A 23,204-nucleotide genomic window follows, 5' to 3' on the forward strand; every position below is an offset into this window, starting at 1 on the left:
GTTTCTATTATTATGCAACCGAGACAGTTTAATATGAAACTTTTATGTACAAACACACGACGTGTGGGCACTTAAACTTTTGGATTCCTTGCTTATTAGAAGAATATAAAGACAAATGCAACCCTACTGGAAGGGGAGGTGACAGCACAGGCTGCTATCTTAGGAATCTAATAACTCTTGAGAAGCCCCAGTCCATGAGGGTGGCCTATGTCTCTGTAACAAGTGATGAGCGAAGTCTGAAGCACGGACATGAGTTTCAATTATTCTATCTTTCCAGGAAGAAGTACTGAGAGAATAACTCCTTGCTGCCTTCAACTGCCTCCCACACCCCCACAGTTCTCCATCTATCATTGGAAGACTCCTCTTGATGATACATTATGAAAGTGATGCTTTTCAGAGTGGAATTTTCCACCTCTCTCCTCCCACCTCATACAACAGCAATCTCATGTCACTACTCAAAGGAGGAGACAGACATAAAAGATACATAATCATCCCTCCCTCAAAACCCACACATTTTCAGGGAAAGAACACATGGGAAGGGAATGATTCTCAAAGCTTGTGAAAGAGGGGAAAGGAAGAGGATAAAAGCTGCAGCAAAATAAGGGTGAAAAGGCAGAGGTGGGCTGGGCAGGCATTATATTTAATATGTCAGAGGAAATCTGGCAAGTGTTTAATAGACTGTGTACTTGCAGTACAAAGAAGCTCTGTGGAAACAGTGCAAAGTAGACAGGAAAAATTAGAATGACCTGTGTAGATGAAGGAGACAGTGCAGTTTATTACAAGAGTTTTACTCCAATGTCTGCTACTGCTGTGTTTACAACACATTCAGGTCCATTCAGATTTGGTTCTAGTACATCTCTGGTAAAATACAAGATTTGCTGTACCCTAACTCCTCCTGTTAATACATAAAGGAGAGGAGGTGAAAACAGACATGCACCAAAAATGTGTAGCTTCCCACTTGTTAAGTTATTGGCATCATGGTGGCAACTACAGGCCCCAGTTGAGATGAAGACACCCATGTACTTGTCTCTGTATGTATACACAATATGCATCTCTTTGCTCTAATGAGCTTATAAGGGACAGAAAAGAAATACAATTACCCCCATTTTACAGATGAGAAACTGAGGCACATATAAAATAAACGACTGATACAAGGTCAAAGAAGCCTGTGGCAGACCTGGGAATTGAGCATTCTTTCATCAGAAAATGCCAGTTTGTCACAATGACACTTTGGCTCAGAATAGATTTTTTTTGGGTCAAAAACAGAAAGTCAGAAAAATCTCCGACCCAGAATAGTGAATAGCCTGGTTAGAACACATACCTAGCACACAAATAGGTAGGTTCTAGTACCTGCTCTCAATCAGGTCTCTGATGTACCAAGCAAGTGCCCCAACAACTGGGCTACAGAACCAATCTCTCTCTCTCTCCTGTTGGAACAGTTCCACTTTATATAAATTATTAAATATTAATTGGGCTAAAAGGCGAGTTCCCTAATCATCAGGGCTTTGGTTATTCTGGAGGGACTCCCCCTTTCTCTCATTTTTTAAATGAAATATTTCAAAAGGTCTCATTTTCATTTGAATGCAGAACAAAAAAATTCTGAAACCTCAACATTTTTCATGAAACAGAATTCTTGTTTTCTAGCCAACACCCCGCTTAAGCCACAGAACTCGAATCAAACCATGCTGGCTAGAAGCATATTCAAATACGATTGTTGCAGGACCTTAGTACAATTTCTAGGGCCATTGTGAAGAGAGGTATTTATTTATTCGGGAAAAAACCACAATAGTCAAACAATGCTATCAGCTAGGCTCCTCTATAATATGTAATGTGTTTTTTTAATATGGTTCCAACACAATCAAACTACTCTGGTTACGGATGTCATGAGAGAATTCTGCTAGCCCTCTCTTGTGTTTAGACATGCTTGGAGCTAGCACAGTTCTGATCCCAACGTGGACAAGAAATGACAAACTGTAGTTGCTTTTTAAGAGCAGAAACCAAGCAAATTATATAGACATTCAGGGCTATTTCTCATATTTCCTGCAATGCAAACCATAAGGCTACTTTGAAGTTCTAAAAGAGAGAGCGGGGAAAGAAAATACAATAAAAGGATCTTTTTTTAAAAAATACTTACAAAGACAATTTCTGCCTTGGAATATTTCTGTAGATGGCATGGCAAAGTTCTGGCCGTGTGCTGTGGGTCTCACACTACTGGCGGATAATATTAGCCTCAGAGACTCACGTGGTCCTATACATAACCCCTTTCTCTTTACAGGAAGCAGGGTCCAAAGCTTAGTGAGCCATATCCATCACAGGCTAGTCCATGGTTTTGGGGTGACAACCCCTTGATAGGCCTGGTCTCCCTTCTTGGGACAGGCTCTTTGTTGGCAGGGGGGAAGGTTTGGGAGGAAGCCGGGCCTGCCTACTACTCCAGGGACTCTAAAGAAGCAGCAGCAGTCAAGGTTGTTTTCCTTCTGACTTGGCAGCTTTTTCCCTGGGCCACTTCCCCAAACAACCCCCTCCCAAAATATCTCCCTCTGGTAGCTGTTAACCAACTCTCACATGGCTTCTTCTTGTTCCTTCCTTTCTCCTTCCAGTCCATCATTCTTCCCCCCCTTGCCTGGAGGAGTCCTTTTAAAGCAGGACCCCAGGCCTTAATTAGCTGCAGGTGTGGAGTGACTTGCCTGAGGGAGCAATCTAGTTAATTAGCCCCTGGTGTTTTCCTGCCTTGGTTTTATTGCAGCAGGCTCTAGTAGTTCACTCCAGAATGAGAAAACTACCTATCAAGCGTCCTGTATATCTGCCTTTCACCAGAGTGTGGCAGGCTGCTGGCTTAGGTCTGTCACAATGGTCACTGGCAAAGCTATGTAAATAAAGCTACATTTCATATTTATTTTTACAGTATGTGCTAATCTAAATTAACGTTAGACTAAAATTAAACTCAATACTACCAGTATTTTAAACTGCAGGAAGGGGGGGCTATGAGGAGTCTGGGGTGGAGTGGGAGGGATACGTCCCTCAGCGCCGCAGGACCAACCCGGCAGCACCCCAGCTGCTCTGCCCCGGGCTTCCCGGAGTCAGCCGCCGGTCAGTTTCAGCAGTGGCTAACTTGGGGAAGTCTGGGGCAGAGCAACTGGGGTGCTGCCAGGTTGGTCCCGCAGCATCTAGGGGCGGGGGGCGCTATGGGACCAACCCGGCAGCACCCCAGCTGCTCTGCCCCCAGCTTCCCCGAGTCAGCTGCTGGTCAGTTTCAGCAGCGGCTGAATCGGGGAAGCCGGGGGAAGAGCAGCTCCAATTGTCCGGCTTTGTTGTAAGAATTGCTCAAAGTGCAACATCATTTTTGGGCAACCATCTGTAGTACCTTCCCATCAAAGGAGGCTTCTGTTTCTCACTGCAAGCCCACCTAGTAGTTTTTCATGAAGTTGCTGGCAGGTAGAGGTGGCTACTCTCCATGAGGCAGGTAGAGGTCTTGGGGAACGGGCCTTGAAACAGCTCCTAAGCAGGGTTTTCAGAGCACTCATGACAACTAAGGTGTGCCACTTCTTTGTTGCAGCTTCAAACAGAGTGAATGAAGGATGACTTCTTAGTAAGTATAGAAGGGAAGAAAAGAGTTCTCAGCACCACCACATTGTAGAATACACATTGAGTTCTTGCACAGACAACATGGCCAGCTCTTATCCCTATTTAGCAGATGTCATAGCGACCAGAAAACACGTTTTTATGGACAGGTAAGAAGCAAACACTGAAGTGAGGGGCTAGAAGAGATAATCTATTAGATTGCTCAGAATCAGTGATGGATCCCATTCAGCTAGTCTGGCAGTTCATAGAAATGTGGAGATTTGGGGATTGTATTGCATAAATCCAGACACCATGGAAAGGATGCTTCTGAGAGCAGAAACTTGATATGGTGCTAAACTGATGGCCTTTTCTATGCCTTCCAGGAGAAAGTCCAAAAGGGTAAATCCCAGATTCCTGGCATCCACACCATGCTCTTGGCACCAGACTCTGAACCTGGACCAGATGCATGAGAACCTGGGGACTAAAACCAGGATCTGCAGACCCTGGCGGCTAATATTCCCATCTGGAACCCATGCAAAGGCACAGCCAGGAGGCACAATGGAAAGTAGACACTGAAGGAAGCACCATTCATGTTATCCAGAATGACAGTCTTCTGTGGCCTTTCAATTGGCCAAATGCCCCTGCTTAGCTCTTGGGGTTGGGCTCCAGGAAGTCGTCTGAGCAACCACACAGACTGGCCTAATGCAATACACAGACTTCACCTCATCTGTTGATCTCTAATCTCTGCCTCCAGCCTAACTTCAACTCCAGTTCCTGCCTCTTAATTCTAACCTGGTATCGTCTACGATCTCTCATCTCGGAAACTGGCCTTACTGACCCCGATTCTTGATTACAGGACTTTACGATTCCTCCAACTCTGGACCAGTGATTTCCATCCCTGATGGGCAGACCTCTGCCCAGCTATGACCACTACTCAAGACTGCCTATGGCTTGGTCGCTTACAGGATATACCTTTAAAGTCATGGCTCTCCTGGAAGCTAGAAAATTCTTGATTATGTGGAAAGACTGACCTAAGCTTTGCTAAAATTTTTCTTTCACTAAGCTGAAGCTGGTTTGAGTCTAGTTTAGTGTTTCACTAAAAAAAATAAAGTTTAAAAAAATAAGTACCCCGCTTAAAAAAATTATAAGTACTCCCAACACCTACAGTTTTCAGACACACAAAATTGTTTTTTACCATTGTAACACATTTGTTTAAGCAATTTAACCGTAGCCAGGTGGGCAATGAACATTTTGGGTATAAAAAGTACAAACAATAAAGTGTTGTAAAACTTGAAGAAAACTGAATTTTTGTTTAAAATTTCAGTTGTGTTGATGTACCCCCAGAGTTCTCTCGAGTACTCCTAAGGGTACTGTACCACTGGTTGAGAAACACTGGTCTAGATGGAGAAAGAGGCATTGCAAGAGGATCTCCGTATTAACTGTAGTGGAGACTACTGTCAGGCCTATCAGGCTGGAAAACCAGGTCTCTTTGGCCAATAGGGAGTTATCAATATGACTATCTATCTCCCGCTCCCTTATTTTCTGAATCACTTTCCCCAGGAAAGATGAAAACACAAAGTGGGTCCGGGTCCATCTGTGCCATGGAGTCGGAATCTCCCTTGAGATGTACCTTGGCTTCTTTGTATTCTTGCAGCTTGTATACAGAATTGGCTGAAAAAATAAATGTCCTCAAAAGCAGACTGAAGACCTGATCCAGGCACTACTCCAGATTGTTGAACTTGCACCTGTTGAACCAGTCCATCTTCCAGTACTGTTCCCCTTTCATATGTCTCTCTCAGAGATGGGAGAGACTGCTCTGACATTTCATTATTTCCTACCTTATGCGTGTAGCTATGGGGTCCTTGGCCCTACTTGGTTGTTTATGTAAGTGACTGTGGCGGTGTTGTGTGACTGAACTGGGATGTGTTTTCCCTTCAGGGAGATCCAGAACTGTGATACAACGGTGTGCAACCTTGTTTGAGAATTTTAAAGTTCACAGTCATCGAAGAAGTTACGAGCTTCAGTGCTCTAAGTTTCAAAAGATTTATGTTTTCTCTCAGCTCCAGGTTCCCCAGGTTCACATAAGTAGCATGGACAAGAAGATCTGGAAGGCATAGGGGCAATCCTTCGCGGATATTCTCATGCTGTAGCTCTCAGCTAGGTGTATGCATACCCCTGGGGATATGCAGAGGTGTTCAAGGGGGTATATCAACTTATCTAGAGCAACTCTCCTATAGCCTTCTGGCTGCCCTCTCTCTCTATAAATTAGATATTTACCTAATTTAACAACAGGCTACATAAAAAGCATTAACAAAGTCAATACAAAATAAAATTTAATATAAATGAGAGAGTAAGCAATTTTCAGTAATTTTTCAATGCCGTGACACTTTTGTATTTTCATGTCCAGTACTGTAAGCAAATAGTCTTTAAAGTGAAGTGAAGCTTGGGGGTATGGTAAGGTTGAGAACCACAGTTCCCATGGATAGTCTACATCTCTAGGGGCCTGGATGCCTGGATTTGGACTTGTACTTGGTCTTCTATAAGTTCCAGGGAGTGATTCCAGAAGAAACATTTGAAGGCACCTTTTGTGCAATTTTCCCTACACAGGGATTGCTATACTTGACCCTATAAGGCCCATAAGTTGAAGACACTGTGCTACTGCAGGACTTCCACAGGTGACATGTTCCTGGATCTTCTAAAACCCATTGAGTAATGGATAGATGTTTTTTATTTATGTCTACTCCTAGAAAGATGATGGTTGAAAGACTCAGGAAACTCTTTTTATCATTGAAGACGAAGCCTTATGCTTTCAGGAGGTCCAGAGTCCAAGCTGCAGCTTTGTGCCCCACAGCCTCGGATAGGGCTCTTCTTGAGACAGAGGTGGATATCCGTTCTAATACTCCTGTATCCAGAAAATGAGAAATCTTGTTTTGGCTTAGCTCACATTTTCTGGGACTGTGGAGCTGTCAGCCGACGGTCAGGGCAGTGAGTCCCTTATGACCGGATGAAGTTCTTTTAAATTGTGCTTGGTTCTGTTACAGCAACTGAAGGAGTCAGGTTAAAGCTTAAACAGTTACTATTTTATTGTTACAGGGTAAACTTCGTTGTTAAATGCTACTGCTGTGTTACAGATAACACAGCCACTACAAAGGACAGGACAGAAATTAGACTAAGAAGTCACTTACAGGTACCATGAAACCCTTTTGGTTCTCTGAGCTCTTATTAAATGCATGCAAAATAGACACCTAGCAGGTATATATTCTCACCCCTGCGTTCCAGACTTGGCGTGGCCAGCGTCTTTCTCTCAATCCCTCGGGAAGAAGTAGGGCGAGGTTGGGCGTCCCACAGACCTCGGGAGACAATCAATCAATCAATACCTGCCAGCAGGTATAGATGATTGGAGCTCCAATGGGGTAGGCTACTGAACACCTCTTTTTACCCCTTGGGTCACGTAGGCTTCTTCCTGGTCTCAAGTGGCCAATTAGGAAAAATGGCTTTAAATGCCAAGTTTCCCACGAAGGGTGCAAAGCACAATTCACACCTGGGAAAATGCAGACAATGGGCACCTCTGGTATGTGATGGGCGAAGATTCCTCTCCTGGGACAGTGCAGGCGTGTCAATTACTGGTACTAGCCATCAGGACGGCGGGAGGCCCCGGGTCATCAGCTAGCCCATTTACTGTCTGGTTTCTGTTTATGGTAGAGTCAGGGACAGGCAGCACACCTGCGTTCCCAGGGCATCAAAGGCTGACTGCCTATCTCTTGCTCTCGGGGGGGGGGGGGGAGGGCAGAAACCAAGATGGGGTTCGTGTCTGGCTACAGGAGCCCTCAGCTGAAGGGAGTATTCCTGGCTCAGTACCTCTTTCACTCAAGCGTCCATTGTGGGATTGAGCCCAGACCTCCCAACAACCAAGTTATCACCCTAAACACCGGTGGTCTCAAAAAATAAATTATGCCAAGTTCCTATTCTGTAGCTCTAAGACTTTATTCCCCGATCCATCAAACTGGCACCTTTCACCAGCACTAATATCACAAAGACTTCTTTTTAAGAGGAGGTTGTGTCAGACCCCATGTCTGCCTAAAAAGGTTTTGGTCCCCTCCGTCAGACTACTGTAGTCAATAACTTATAAGACAATCACTGAAGCTGGCTCTCTAACTTCTGGCTACGATCATCCCATTTAACAAGATTACAGCATAAATCCATGTGTTTATGTACTTTATCTTTTCCCTCAGGCAGGTTACTGTGTCCTGGGCATCATTATGTATCAGTTCATCATGGAATATGGCTGCTGAAGTGTATAATATATTTTAAATCCTGAAATAAAATAGTTGAATTATAAGTGTGACTGAGGTCATCCTGTAGTAACAACAGGAGAGCACAACAGGTTCATTTAGAACAAACCCATCACAGCGATTTACAGTGTTATTAAAGCATGTTTTGGAAGGAGGCCAAAAGCTTTGCAAGCAATATATTATATCTCATCTAAACTCATCCACTGCATGACACCAAAAATACAATGTAATCACTGTAAAGAGATCCCTCCATTTTGCCAGTTATATTTTTTAAACTGTGTTTAATAGATTTTGGATTATTTCACACTGACAGCTGGGATAGCCCTCTGCAATATTAACTTTTGTTCAGTAATGTTATTATGATAGGACTAGATGGGTTTGTTAAGATAATTACAGTAAACTTCCGATAATCCGGCACCTTTAGGACCCAGGGGGTGCCAGATTATCGGATATGCCGGACTATGAGGGGGGTATGAAGGGACTGGGGTAAAGTTGGGGGGATGCGCCCTTCGGTGCTGCGGGACCAACCCGGCAGCACCCCAGCTGCTCTGCCCCAGACTTCCCCAAGTCAGCCGCTGCTGAAACTGACCAGTGGCTGACTCCGGGAAGCCTGGGGCACAGCACACACTGCCTTGGGCTTCTCGGAGTCAGCCGCTGGTCTGTTTCAGCAGCTGCTGACTTGGGGAAGTCTGGGGCAGAGCAGCTGGGGTGCTGCTGAGTTGGTCCCGCAGTGCCGAGGAGCAATGCTACGGGACCAACCTGGCAGCACCCCAGCTGCTCTGCCCCCGGCTTCCCCGAGTCAGCCGCTGGTCAGTTTCAGCAGCGGCTGAATTGGGGAAGCCGGGGGCAGAGCAGCTCCAATTGTCTGGCTGACCGGAGCACTTCCAGATTCCAGATGGTGCAGGACCATTGGATGCCGGACCACTGGAGTTTTACTGTAATAGAATACAGATTTAGCTATCCTACTGACATTACAGTACCATCAGGGCACCATTCACCACAAAATTAATAGCCTAACACTTACCTGGGAGACTATATAGATTTCTTCCAAAATATAGTCATCTTTAACATCAATTTGCTTCTCAAACTGCAAATCAAAGGGACGATGATGCTAGCATCAGAAAGGTAGACTATTCACAGAGCCTTGTATTGAGCAGCACACTATTAAGTTCCTTAAGTACCTCTATTGACTTTCACTAGAAGACCTAGATTAATAAACAGGTTTATATTTTATATTTCTAACCTCACATACAAGAATGATACTGCACACAAATAGAACATTCTCAGATGGGTAGCCCTGTTAGTCTGTATCTGCAAACACAATGAGGAATCCTGTGACTCATTAGAGAATAACGGATTTATAAGGGCATAAACTTTTGTGAGTAAAACCCACTTCATCAGATGAAGTGGAGTGGAGTTTACAGAGGCAATTGTATATTTAAGGACAACAAAAGAAAGAGGATTCTTGTGTAAATGAGGCTAATTTAATTTTGTTGACTTTATATATATCCCCGTGCCTCTATTAGTCTGTAAAGTGCCACAGGACAAATAGAACGAACATACAGTATTTCCTCATTTAATACTATAGATGCGTTTCTGAAAATGTTTGTGCAGCCTATGGGGGCGCCTGATGTGGTACCCCTTACCACTTAAATCAGGCACCCCCCATAGGTTGGTGCCCCGGGCTGCTGCCTGGCTAGCCCCCCACTTAATCCGGCCCTGGCCTGGAATAACATTTTATTCAACAGGCCCTCTGCTTTTACTCTGTGGTTAAAATTATACCAATTTGAGCCTTCAAAATGTGACAATGGTTTGAGAATTGTGATGCCAGTTGTGTAGATACTAAAAGCTTTTTAGAATCTTCTCTTCTGTATACCTCCTCAGCTTCTCTTTGTTTCCCATTCATTCTCTATTTCCTCTTCTAGCTGATCCTTTAACTTTGGCCATATTCTTTTGTTGCAGAATGTGATTTGTCTTGTTTACTACTTTACTACTGTCTTGTTGTTGAAAAAACTGAAGAAGAGAATCCAGCAAGTCTCCATATATATGTTGGAGTCATTCTTTCAGAAAGCGTCTCACCTCCATTCTAGTCCTGACTCATCCACAGTTGTATCTTTGAAAAACTGTTAATATTCTTCTATGTCATCCATCAGTGATTTTATTTCCTCTGTTAAGAAGCTGCAGCACAGTATGTGCGTATACAGCTGGTCTAACTTTCAGGTATAGGTTGAACCTCTCTAGTCCGGCACCCAAGGGACCTCATTGGTGCTGAACCAGAGAATTTGCTGAACCACGGGAGGTTGTCTAGCAGTGTTAACAACGCTTAGACTGCCTACTGTGCTCTCAGAAGACTTTTAGAGGTAAATGAGAGCTACATAACACAGGACAATGAGAGGCAGCATTGGTGTCTGTAAGCAAACTTTATAGACTGAGGGAAACTTGGCCACTCTCAAGTAACGGACATCTCGCTAACTGAAAATCATGCTGTACCACGGATGTTGCTGGACCAGAGAGGTTCAACTTGTGTCATACATATCCTCTACTTTGCATGATGATTGCTTTCTTTAGTTTTATTTTGATTTTCTCAAAAGGTAATTATTTTTTTTTATCAGCACCTATAAAAAGTCTGGCATCCAAGAGTGATCATCTCCACTATCTAACTAATAGCAACAGCATCGTGCTGTTCCTGGGTGAAGCCATCATTTGATCTCCAGGTCAGCTTCTGGCTTTCCTCATGTGGAAAGTACAAACCCAGTGCAAAGACTGCTTAGGATACAGAGTTCAACGAAACATTCAATACTGTCATCTATGTCAGGATGCCACATTGTCCATAATGTATTCATAACTAGTACTATCACCACCAGCCTGTGCATTTTAATCTTCCATGAGACAATGACATTTACAGATCTTCTCAAGGAGGTTCTGCAAACTTTCAGAGGAACTGTCATTGAACTCTTCTTTTTACTCATTCCTTGCTCAACAATAAGCTTATATATTCCCAATGGACATCAACCTTTCTTCTAGCATACAAAACGATCACACCTTCCTGCAATATCTTGCCTCATTCAGTTTACCTCTTCTTATTCAATCCATGTATCCATAAGCTGCATTTTTATTTCTCTGATACAAGTTATCATTCTACCTGTGTTCCAAAGTGATCTAACATTCTAAGATCCATTTTTTTATCTTAACCTTAACAGCATTTCAGATGAAGAACTTCCTTGCAGCTTTGATATTCCATCATCACAGTTTCAGCTGCACTGCTGTTTGGCCAGTGCTATCTTGTCTGTTGTTCAAGAGATTGTGGTTCTCTGCAGTTGATGTCTATATTGTTAAATCTGTGGTAGACTTGTCTCTGTATTGTTTCCATAATAGGAAGTATTGTTACATAGAAAGTTTGTTAGCCTGATTCACATTTCCTTAAAAGGAAGACTGGTGGACTGCCTTTAGTCCGGCTCCAACTTTTTAAATTCTGCTTCCACAAGCCCAAATCTCAGGGTCATGCCAGGCTCGCACCACATGAAGGTGTAGTTCTTGGGGGAAAAATAATTAAGGTCTGCATCTGCCTTGAGGTGAGTGGCACATAATAGTCATTTGTGGCTACTCCTTAGATGAGTATGGACCATCCTGAATTGGCAGCATTGGACAGGACCAGAGAATCAGAGGAATGTGCCTGAGGAAGGGACAAAAAGGAAAGGAAGGGCCCAGCTAAGCATAAAGTTAGGAGGCTGGCCCAATATGTAAGAACAAACTGCTTTTGATCAAGAAACTCAGTGCACAAATACCTTTGGGTGCCAGAAAAAAAAATCACTGGAAGGGAATATAATGAAAATATCAGTGGATGGTGCTTGGTGGGTTTTGGGGCTGAGGATGATGAACTGGCAGAAGAGCAATTATATATAGCCTGAAAAGGTCAACGGGGAATTGGACTGCTAGAGGAAAGGCATAGCCAATGTCTTCTTTCTACTGCTTTCACTAGACAACCTGGCATACTTCCATGCCAACAGCAGGACTTCCCAGCAGTGCCAGAACTGGTGGAATAGAAGTAGTGTGAAAAAAATCAATGACCAAAACACATCTACTGTTCTTTTTTTTCCTCCAAACAACATAATAATAGCATTTCGTGGCAAGAATAAATTACCAAACAATTACAAGCATCTCATGTTTCTAGGAGGAAAAAACAATCAAATTTTGTCAGTGTTAGAAATGACATAACATAATCCATACATACACAGATTTTCATGCAGATGACAAGACCCATTGTGTGTGGTAGTACTTTTTTATTATAACAAATAATTATCTAAGACATCAATAAAAGTGGAGTCTAGAAAGGATGTGCAATTCCTTTCTTTAAAATGTCCAAAGTTTGCTATATATTCATTCCCTCTGTTCAGCCTTTTAAAATGTCAATGACTGAAAGTAATAAGTAGTGCTACATATTTTAGCTTGGAATCTGGTCCAGTTTAAGTTATGCAGATCTTAAAGCAGAGAATATAACATTTCTATTTGCTCCAGAATAATTAGATGTTGCTCAGTGATTCTAGACATCTCCTGGTTTTGCACCTCTCTTTCTTTTTTTGAGGGGTAGGGAGTGAGACATCTCTCCATGTAAACATTTACCATAAATATGAACTTGCAGTACAAGCTATCACCCAACAGCAATCCTTTGATTAAGCTCCCTTTCAAAAACCTGCCATTAATAGAAAAGACTGAAAAGGTTATAATTACTAAGGGTGCATCTAGACTGCAGAGTTTTTTCAGAAAAATGTCCGTTTTTCCGAAAACACTTAACTAGTGTCCACACTGCTACTGCGTTTTTTTGAAGAAAACTGAAAGAAAGCAGGGTTTTTTCTGATACTGGTAAACCTCATTCTACGAGGAAGAATGCCTTTTCCAAAAGAGCACTGTTGGAAAAATGTGTGTGTGGAGGTGGAAGAGGGAGTTTTTTTGAAAGAAGAGGAAAGAGAAAAAAAGCACAGGTGCCCTGATGACCAGTCCATCTATCGTAATCACAGCTTAAATGCGAGATAGCATCCACACTGAATGGACGCTCTCTTTCAAAAAAGCAGATCGCTTTTTTGATGTGGTTTTGCAGTGTGGACACACTCTTCCGGAAAAGCTTCTTCTGAAAGAAGCCTGCAGTCTAGATGTACCCTAGTTAATTCAACTTCTTCTAGTTTTTAATGAGAAAATTGTCAATACATGTTCTACATTTCAAATATTAATTATATGTATTGTAAACTAGTTGAACAAGTCAACAGAAAACAATACAGGAGTTGTGAGCTATTTTCTCAAATTATATTTTTGTTTTGTTCTAAAATGTAAGTTAATGTACCAGGAAAAAGAAACAAAATTTCCTAGCTTATGGGTCAAATGAGTCCTAGATGATTCTAGTTGTGATGCCCTACTATCCAAAAGTCATTATTTCCCTTTGTCACCCATCCTTATAGTCCTCCTCCTGAGTGCTTGTAAAAATGGAGGGACAAACTGAGCTAACGTCAGCCCCTTGTTCACTTGTGGCCAGACAGTTCCTCACCACCCTATCTCATATAGCACACTCATTGTGTAGTCTCTACCATAATCAGACAAAGAGCACCAGAATTTTTTTTTGAGATGCATTTCCAGTATGAAAATGCATTATATAAGACTACTAATATCAGAGTCAGGTAGTGATCTTTCACACTTCCAGTGCAAAATGTTATGAGATAATCTTGTCGGTGATACATATAAAAGCACGTGGCCTGTGTTTTGTTAGCCCTTTTTCCAATGGCTTAAATATTGGAAATGAATCTCTTATGACATAAGGAAAGAAAAATGTAAATATACTCAGCTGCTTCAATGCTTTATTTGAAAAGTTAAAACCAAATCATCATGTGAATTCCCAAACTAGGGTAAGCACAAGTCTTAGTCACTTTTTCCAGAGTAAGTCCTTGTATACTAACACTGTACTTTTATTGTAAACCTTTATACTTCATGGACTACTCTAAAAAAGGAACATCATAACTCAAATGACAAATTCCCCATCTGCTCTAACAAATCTTTAATTTTTTTTATTTTACAAAATACTTCAATACCTACAACCACATTGTAAAATCAGACAATACTCAGCAGAATGCCCAAGGAAGCTTTATCATTTCAAAGTTAAAGGAATATTCTTGGTATCATTTCCAAGATTTTTTTTCCCTTTAAACATCAGCTCTCTCTTAATGACCAGAGCTCCTGTTCTCAGGGCATTAGAGCACAATACATTTATTTTAATGCCATTAATTTAGAGACCCTGCAGCCTGCATCAGATCTTTTTGTATTAGAAGTACTTACTTTTATCAGTGATGTACAAGAAGATATACTGTACACTCTAGAAGTATTTTTTTAAATTACTTAGAAAAAGGAGTTTTGGAAGCATAGAAAAACTGGGGCAAAGCTAGAATTATGAGGCACAGAATTCAAATGTTTTCACCTTCTCCAAAAAGGTGAATTTCACCCAAATAAACAAATATTGCCTTTAATCAATCAAACAAAAAAATAAAAACAAGTCACCCTTTTAGCTCCTTGGACAGATCTAATTTCCTGCTCCTATTTCTGTTTTCTACCCTCATGGCTTCTGGCTGCAAGAAAGTCATTTCCGTACCTTCTCTACCCAAAATCATTTCATCCCATTTGTGGTACTTGCTTTCACTCACCTGCAGCACTAGCACATATTTTATTTTAGAGATATGATAGCTGTCTCAATGTGTCAGTTTTAAAGTTCAGACTCAAGAAATGGTCCTTCAAAAAGTGATTATGTTGTCAGATGGAATGAAGTAGATCACCCAATACATCTTTTCCACTTTCAATTAGAGTGTTCAATTCTATGAAAATTTGGGAAGACCTGTGGAAAAAATAGAACTGATTTTTTTTCCTTTTGAAGTGTCTCAAATATGGACCACTATTATTTTGTGGTAATTACTTTTTGTCACGTCTCACAGTATAGTTGGAAGCTTATTTTTTTGCATATTTTAAAAATTCTCATGTTTCAGGAATGTCATTACATTATTTGCACAAGATGAGGCCTAATGAAAACTCTGAAACTGCCACTGTAATAACAAAGAGTAAATGAAAGAGCCGAATGAACCATTCTCTAGAAGAAGGTATATATTTGGATAGATTCAGCAGCACTCTGAATACTAATACTTTGGGATTCACTTATTTTCATTTCCTGTCCAGACCAAAAAACTTTTGCCCAGGATAAAAGTAGATCAGTAAATGAAGCATTCATTCTTTAAAGAATTGATAGGGAAAACATTATTTGTAGTAAAAAGTATGAGTTATAATATCAACCACAACTTTCACTCTCTAAAATATTTCTCAAAAATAATGTAATGCAATTTTGATCTGTCTAGCAATGGTTTCTCCAGTTTTGCTGAAATATGTATAAACCCTAAATATTTACCTTAGCTACACTGCTCTTACTGGAACCTGATAATGCTTGATTGGATGCAGATTTCATTGCTGCTGAAGGAAGTCCCTTGCAAGATTTAAAGCTTCACATTTTTCATCCAGTCCAAATCATGTTCCATGTCAAATGATAGAATCAGAGCACCTTCACTCCATACCCACATGGAAAGACATCGACAATTTGGATTTCTTTACTGCAGATGTCATAATGCCCTTAGGGTTTATGATGCTCATGGACTATAGACAGAACCCTGTAACTTCACATTCTCTCAAAATGTGTAGTTGCTCATATCTGCGGAGAAGTAACTGTCAGCAGACCAGTTGGCTTGATCTTGTTTATACCTCCATCCAAAATGCAGACTCTTGGATATTTGATTTTCACAAGATAAGCTGCAAACTGAAACAGATACATATTGTTAGTATGCTGTGTATTGTACTCCTTTTCTTGAGCTTAAAAAAAAAGTGAAACAGGATAACCTTAATAATAGTGCCATTTAATATCTACATTAACCTGTGACCCACAGAACAGAACTGCTTCTCTACTAACTACTCCAGCATAGCAACCCATATTGGTTTGTCTGTATGCATTGCACTGAATTTGTTGGTCGTGAAAACTATCACATTGGTAGCTCTGAATTCTCTTTAAAGATGCATCACTTCCAAGATTCTTTAATATTTGATCCTTATATTTGATTCAGAGGACCATCCTTTAGTGGAGGTAAAAGAGTAGCTAAAGTTTCCCATATCCATCCATTGTAATTAGTATTTCAACCTGACATACAATTATCCAACCAAATTTTGTCTGGAAAACACACAGCCATTTCCCACCCCGCACTCCTTAAAAAGTCTGTACGTTAGTTTCCTTCCTGATTTTTTTAAACCTATTCTCCATTTGTATAACTAACAAGTATGAAGAACTAAGAAATACTTCTGTGCATCCAACTATATTACCAGCTCCAACAGAACAACTTCCACTGAACTATCACCATGTGAACTGAATTTGATACACTGTAGCTGTATTAAAAATTTTTAAATGGGAAGATTTTTTTAGTCTACTTCCCATTTAAATTACTATAACATTTTAATAGCTATCAAGGCTTAAGATAATATACTTCAGTGTTATCTGCTTAGACCTTAAACAGAAAGAGAGAGGCATTTCCTTTAATGGTCATAAAGAACAACAATTAAAAGTAGCGAAGTATTAAACTTCTTCCCCAAGTGGAATTTTCACTTTGTAATGTGTGTTTTATAACACCCTTGCTATAAAGGCACATAATTTTTTAAAAAAAGCATATAATTAATTTTTGTACATCTGTATGTCAAACACAATTATTGCATTCCTTTCCAAGTGATTCAGGTAAGACCTAATAGGAAGCAAAAATTCAGCACGAGATCTGTGACCACTTATGTGACTCCTTATGTTCAGACAACATAAGGAGTCACAACTGACCCTAGTGAAGGATTTTTTTTCAGGATCAGGTCTCCTTGGAATACTACCCTAGGGAAGACTAAAGGTAAGTTCTGTTGATATATCTTTCTCTTTTCTCGTTACCTTCTGTCAGTCAATGGAAGACTCAAAGGATCAAAAAGAAAAAAAAAACATTACAAGCTATTAAGCAAGATGGGATACATAGTTGCCAAGTGATGTATCATGTACCATGCATCCATAGAAAGCTCTTTGAACCAGAGCATTAAGTGATATGCACTGAACTATTACTGAGGTATATTCAGACTCCCCCACCATATTTAAAATCACTAAACACACATATATGGATGATATATGCAAGTGTTTCTTTTTAAAAGAAATACTGTGATGTATTCATCAATAGTATCCTGGAAAAATTACCATATGATTTAGTGACATTTATTTTATCACGTATTTCATACCTCATGTCACACCTATCTCATGTATCTAACACTTTTTACTCATACAAATAACTCTTTTAGAGCTAGATACAGTTTCTTTTAATATTTTAACAGACCAGTGGAAAATCTTGGCAAGTGATTGTGACAAGTGACATCATCACCTCCATCAGGGAATCCAAGCCCATGACAGAGGCTGGTACCTACAGGAAAAGAGCCCACAGGAAGCAAGCAGCTCTCAATCAAGAAGCAAACATCTGCAATAATTGTCAAAGATGATGTAAATCTCAGACTGAACTATTCAGTCCCATGAGACATTGCAAACCATCTACATCATAGTCTACAATTCCCACCATCTCTCAGACATGCCAATACAACTATAAAAAGACATTTAGCAAACACTGGTCTTAATATGACTATCACTGCCATTTAATTTTATCTAAAATTGAATCTGGACCACACAATCGCTTCTCATTTAGGGTTTGTACAACACAAATCTTGTTCTACACAGTACGTTTGTCATGCCCCAGTAATCAGGGTGTAGCTAGAAATGAGCTTTCATTGCACATCTGATAAATGGCCCATTTAAATCCTGCTGGTTTGCTGAGGGAGCCACATAGCAACCAGGCTGGAGAGGTCTGTGACAACTGGTAAACAGATTTAGAGAGGGGAGAGCATGACAGAAACACAGAAGAGAGTCTTTCCTAGCTGGGTGGCCTGAGGAGAGGAGTGATATTGCAGAACAAGGCGAAGGAAGTATCTAAATAGGATAAAGGCAGGACAAGAAAAGGAACAGATACATAGGGACAAAGTGACAGAGTAAGAACACTTGCAAGTAAAGAGTTGACAGGAATTTGAGAAGGAGGCACTGATTTTAATGAAAAAATTAAGTGCTCTGGGGGAGAGGAAGAGCTGAAGGGTCATGGGAAGCATTTGGGAGAGCTGTAGAGAGAACTCACGAGGAAACTCAAAGATATTCATTGACAGAACTTACCAAAGACTGTCAGGCACAAACACTTAGGACTGAAGCAGTTGGATTATGTCAATCAACTAACATTGATGCGTATAGTGTCAGCCACTATAGGTTGGACCCCTCTGGTCCAGGATGCTCTGGTCCAGCAATATCTATGGTGCAGTAGGATCCTGGATGTTGCCAGACCAGAGAGCCTTAGGTGCCTAGCAGCCGGGAGCAGAGCCAGGAGCCCGGCGGCTGGGCTGGGCTGGCCCTGGGGCAGTGGTGGATCTGGGGCAGCGGTGGATCTGGGGCAGCAACGCTGTAGTCCCACAAGCCCCAGCAGCTGTGGGGCTGTGAAAGCCCTGGAAGCCCCAGCGACCTGGGATGGCAGAGCCCCAGCAGCCCCGGAGCTGGGAGCTCTGTGGCAGTTGGGGGGGGGGGGTGCCCCGCTGCTTGGAGGGGAGCCATTTGTTGACAGACCCCAGGAAAGCAGCATAGTTCCAAGCACCGTCGCTCAAGGCCAGGAGGAACTAAGGGCGGCACCCTATATAACACGGCATGTGTGCACCACTCCAGAGGGCACCAGAACTGGTCCCCTATGGATATTGCTGAGGGAAAATACTTCTGGCACCAGTATCTGTGGTGAATACACGCACCTAAGTTGAATGGACATGAGCAAGCACTCAAAGAAGAAGGTGATATAGGGTTTGTATTCAAGTTGGCTGGACCCAAGTGCAGAATCTTTCGTGGCGGAGACTCAGGTAGCGACATTCCCACATCCTAATTGCTCTCTGTGGTTCTCTGTCCCCATTTTCCCATATTTTGCCTATGGAGGTTATTGCAACTAGAACAGTATTAACTCTTTCAGAACTGCCACAGAGGAGAGCAAGGACCATGATCCTGGGTAATTAAGTAGTATTTAAAATAAAATACACAGTTTTGAATTACCAAGCATGTATTCGGATAAGCATATAGGGAAGTTTTTGCTATGCCAATCTATGCCATTTGAGAGTGGTCACTCAGAGCTTGCTCTAGGCACTGTTCAACTTGTATAATTTAACCACCAACAGTGAGCTATGTCTACACAGCTTCCCTCTTTCGTAAAAGCCTATGCAAATGAAGCAAAGATTAGCATATTGCCGCACTTCATTTACATAATTCATTAGGAGCCGGTTTTGTGCAAGTGGTTTTTGTGCAAGAGCCGTTCTTCCTGAAAAAATGGGGAAGAATGGCCTTTGTGCAAAAGGGGGCTTTTGCACAAAAAGGGCTAATTAATTATGCAAATGAAATACAGCAATATGCTAATCCATGCTTCATTTGCATAGGCTTTTGCAGACGAGGGAAGCTGTGTAGACGTAGCCTCAAAGAGAACCATCCCCTCCTTGTGGGAGACCAGAGATGTACGGTCTTCCCTTGATGTCATCTCTAGCACCCTTCTATCTATCAGAGGCACCAAGGTGAGGGAGGAGGAAGCAGGAGCCAGTGCTGGGGGAAGCCAGCTTAAAGGCTGGTTCCCCCCCAGCACCATCTACACAGGGAGCAGGGGAGGCAGGCTCTTAATACATTTAAAAGACTAAAGCACAGAAGGGGGGACCCAGCTTGAGCTTTAGCCTTTAAAATGTATTAAGAGCAGACAGACTCTTAATATATTTAAAAGGCAGAGCCGCAGTGGGGTTAGCTCCCGGCCTGGGAGCTAATCCCGCTGCAGCTTCACCACTTATCGACTAAGCCATGGAAAATCCATTGACTAGTCAATCGGTTGATTAAACTAAATTTAACATCTCTATGCTATGGGAGGGATTGAAAAAAGACACTGCCAATTTCATGTTCTATTATTGTATGTTGTATCCTGAAAGGATAAACAGCTGCCAGGGTACATTGTATGCAGCTTGTGCTATCAAAAAGGTGAACAGAGTTATTTCTGGCATGTGTACTGCTCAAGGGAAAGGGGAAGAAAGATTTCAAATATTTACATGGACCTCAAGCCTTTTTTTCATAGCCTAAAGGTTTTGCACAAATATCATGTGGTTAACTTTAAAAGACACGAGAAAATAAAACAAGCAAAGGAAATTAATGTTTCTCAAAAACTAACTTCAAGAATTGACAGTCTAACAATAATAAAATTTAGCACAGATACTATGAAACAGTGTGACCTTCTGAGCCACTTAATAGATTTCTTTTGTGGAGTCAACAGCAGAAACTCTAATTTCAGAATAAAATTAGTCTCCCACATGACTGCACACCATTGTGTAATTCTACCATTTTAATCAATGTGTATGTACTCATTTTCTTCTTTTTCAAATACTATGACAAACTCTTAAATTAGGGGACAAGAGTTAGGCACCAAAACCATTTATTTTGCAACCAAATAAAAGGGACTTGCTTTGCAGTATGTGGTGAGCACAAAAGCCAATCAAAGTTGGGGATCTTAGTTTGGAATAATCTAAACAACCTGTTTTTTAAAGGAATGTTGGAAGATACATTGTGGAAGAATTATTCAAATCTCTATTCCAATTATTCTTGTGACATGTAAAATTCTTATATCACCTCCCTTCTTGTAAATCTTAATGTTTACAAACAGATCATGGTTCCCTCAAATGTATCAGCTAGATTAACATTTTTTTACATATCATGGACAGATAAATAGTTATTTGCAAGAACTCACTACTTCATATTCAAAATTTGAGGTGTTTGTGTCATTGAACAACAAAAGTTGAATGGCATTGTTTTTATTCCTTGATTGTAGAAATTACACTTCAGGAAGAGGATTTTAAGTCTTTCAAGGAGAGGCAGCAGATAAATAGGATTAGGGAATGCTAAGAAATATTAAGAAAAAAAAAAGAATCTCTCTCTTTTCTAGGTCACAAGCTTTGCTCAAGACACTATTCCCAAAACGTTAGACTACTATGAAATTTACGGTAAACTTGCAATAATCCGGCACCTTTAGAACCCAGGGGGTGCCGGATTATCAAATATGCTGGAGTACCGGAAGGAGGGTTATGGGGGTCGGCGGAGAACTGCGTAGCCTGGGAGAGGGCAGCGCTGCGGGACCAACCCAGCAACACCCTAGCTGCTATGCCCCCGGCTTCCCCAAGTCAGCCGCTGCTGACCAGCAGCGGACTTCAGAAAGTCCGGGACAGAGCAGCTGGGGTGCTCTGCCCCCGGTTTCTCCACATCAACCACTGGTCAGTTTCAGCAGCGGCTGACTTGGGGAAGCCAGGGGCAGAGCAGCTGGGGTGCTGCCGGGTTGGTCCAGCAGCGCCACCCCTCACCTGAGTGGCGCTGCAGGACCAACCTGGCAGCACTCCAGCTGCTCTGCTCCTGGCTTCCCCAAGTCAGCTGCCAGCCAGTTTCAGCAGCAGTGGACTTGGGGAAGCTGGGGGCAGAGCAGCTCCAATTGTCCGGCTGGCCGGAGCACTTCCGGGTTCCAGTTGGTGCTGGATTATCAGGAGTGCCAGACCACTGGATGCCGGACAACTGGAGTTTTATTGTACTAACTGCATGCAGAGTTCAATTTAATTTCTTCATGATATATTCACAGCAAATGAGTGTGTGTATGGTGCATGAAAATCTTTGAATAGCTTGTTTAAGCACTGCCTTCTCAGATGTCTGGTAAAGTGTTTGGAAACACTGTTCACAGGTTAAGCACGAATTAATTCCACATAAAATATGCCTCTTTCACTGGGAACTAGTAAGCATGCAAATATTTAATATTTCAACATTCTTGTTGAGTAAAACTCATTTATTCAAATTCTCAGGAAGAGGTACAGGAATGGTTGTAGCAAATTCATTTAAACCCAGTGTTGGATAACACCTTTCACTAGGTCTACATACAAACATACAAAACAGGGTTGACCCTTCTTTCCATCATTTAAGTACCATCATGTATCAAGAGCCATAAAAATCCCCACTGTTTAACTGGGAACCTTAGATCCCCAGTATAGATCATTTATCAAACTGTGTTTATACAAGACTACTCCAAGCAGCAAAACTACACAGCTTTCAAGGGTACCCGTTGTATTACATTAGACATATCACGGTCTCAGAATGTATATAGTGGAGATTCCTGTGACAGAAAGCAGTTTGTGCCATAATGGATTATAACACTTTACAGACTGACCATGAGGGTAGGGATGTTTAAATTTCTTGCTTTCACAGACATTCCTGTGGCAAGGGAAAATTAGAGGGTGGGTTGGGAAGGATGGAGAAATAGCATACTGTACCACAATACTAAGTGAAAAAATTCCGTGACCAATGAACAGTACAAGGAAGCAAAACTATATATTCAAAGAATCAGAAGCAAAGAGATACTCACATTACAGATTTATCTCACACAAATACTATTACAAGATTGCACAAATGTTCTTTTCTTTCTATTGCTTTGTAAATGTATGTTACAAAAGCCTTAGCTGAGGGACTGCAGGCTCTTTTACTGTAAAACTCAAACAGTAGGTTGACTTTGATTCTAGTGAAGGTGAGTAGACATGAATTACACCAAGAAATTATTCACTAACATCCATGAACAACCCTCTCTGCAGGACTAGGGAGACACTAAATCCCATGGCTTCAAAGGAGGTATTTTTAGTTCAACTACATGTAACACTAAAGGCACGTCTACCTGGAGACTTCATGAGCTCAAGTCAGGGGTTATACACCAGCTTGCTACACATGAACAGGGCATGTGGATCCTGCTACAACTGAGTTCTTCGGTGCACTCTGACCTACTGTTTTCAAGACTCTCCAGATAAAGAATGTTGCACCTCTGATATTCAGGTGATGGACATATTCAAATAAACAATTTGCTAGGTACTGTTACTTGATAACTAATACAGTATCACCATAAGTTGAAATGGAAGAAAGGGAAGGAGCAAAGGTATACATTTAGCTATAAACACAAAGTATGTTAAAAATGCACTCATTGTCCTAACAAGATCAAGGAGGAATTCTTTGCATACTGAAGAAGCTTTGCTTTCCATTTCATAACTTCAGCTACAAAGTGATAGTTGAAAGGAGCTACACATAAGAGTTTGAGGGTAGCCCATTCATCTACATAGATAGCCAGCTGTTATCAGGAACCAGATAAGGCTTAAGAGTGACCCTAC

The 23,204-nt window shown here is 41.4% G+C and overlaps 1 protein-coding gene across 8 annotated transcripts in view; it reads right to left on the reverse strand.

The window, feature by feature from the left end:
* Positions 1 to 13,671: 13,671 nt before the first annotated feature.
* Positions 13,672 to 23,204, reverse strand: part of TBCK (TBC1 domain containing kinase) — a 184,130-nt gene continuing 174,597 nt past the window's right edge. For all 8 annotated transcript variants that reach the window (XM_075929700.1, XM_075929695.1, XM_075929699.1 and 5 more), the window contains one exon: positions 13,672 to 15,681. In XM_075929700.1, the coding sequence (XP_075785815.1) occupies positions 15,571 to 15,681 (111 nt within the window). In that variant the 3' untranslated portion in view covers positions 13,672 to 15,570. The remainder of the gene's footprint in view (positions 15,682 to 23,204) is intronic.

This window comes from Pelodiscus sinensis, chromosome 5 (assembly GCF_049634645.1).
Source record: "Pelodiscus sinensis isolate JC-2024 chromosome 5, ASM4963464v1, whole genome shotgun sequence".
In the NCBI taxonomy this organism is placed as follows: Eukaryota; Metazoa; Chordata; order Testudines; family Trionychidae; genus Pelodiscus; species Pelodiscus sinensis.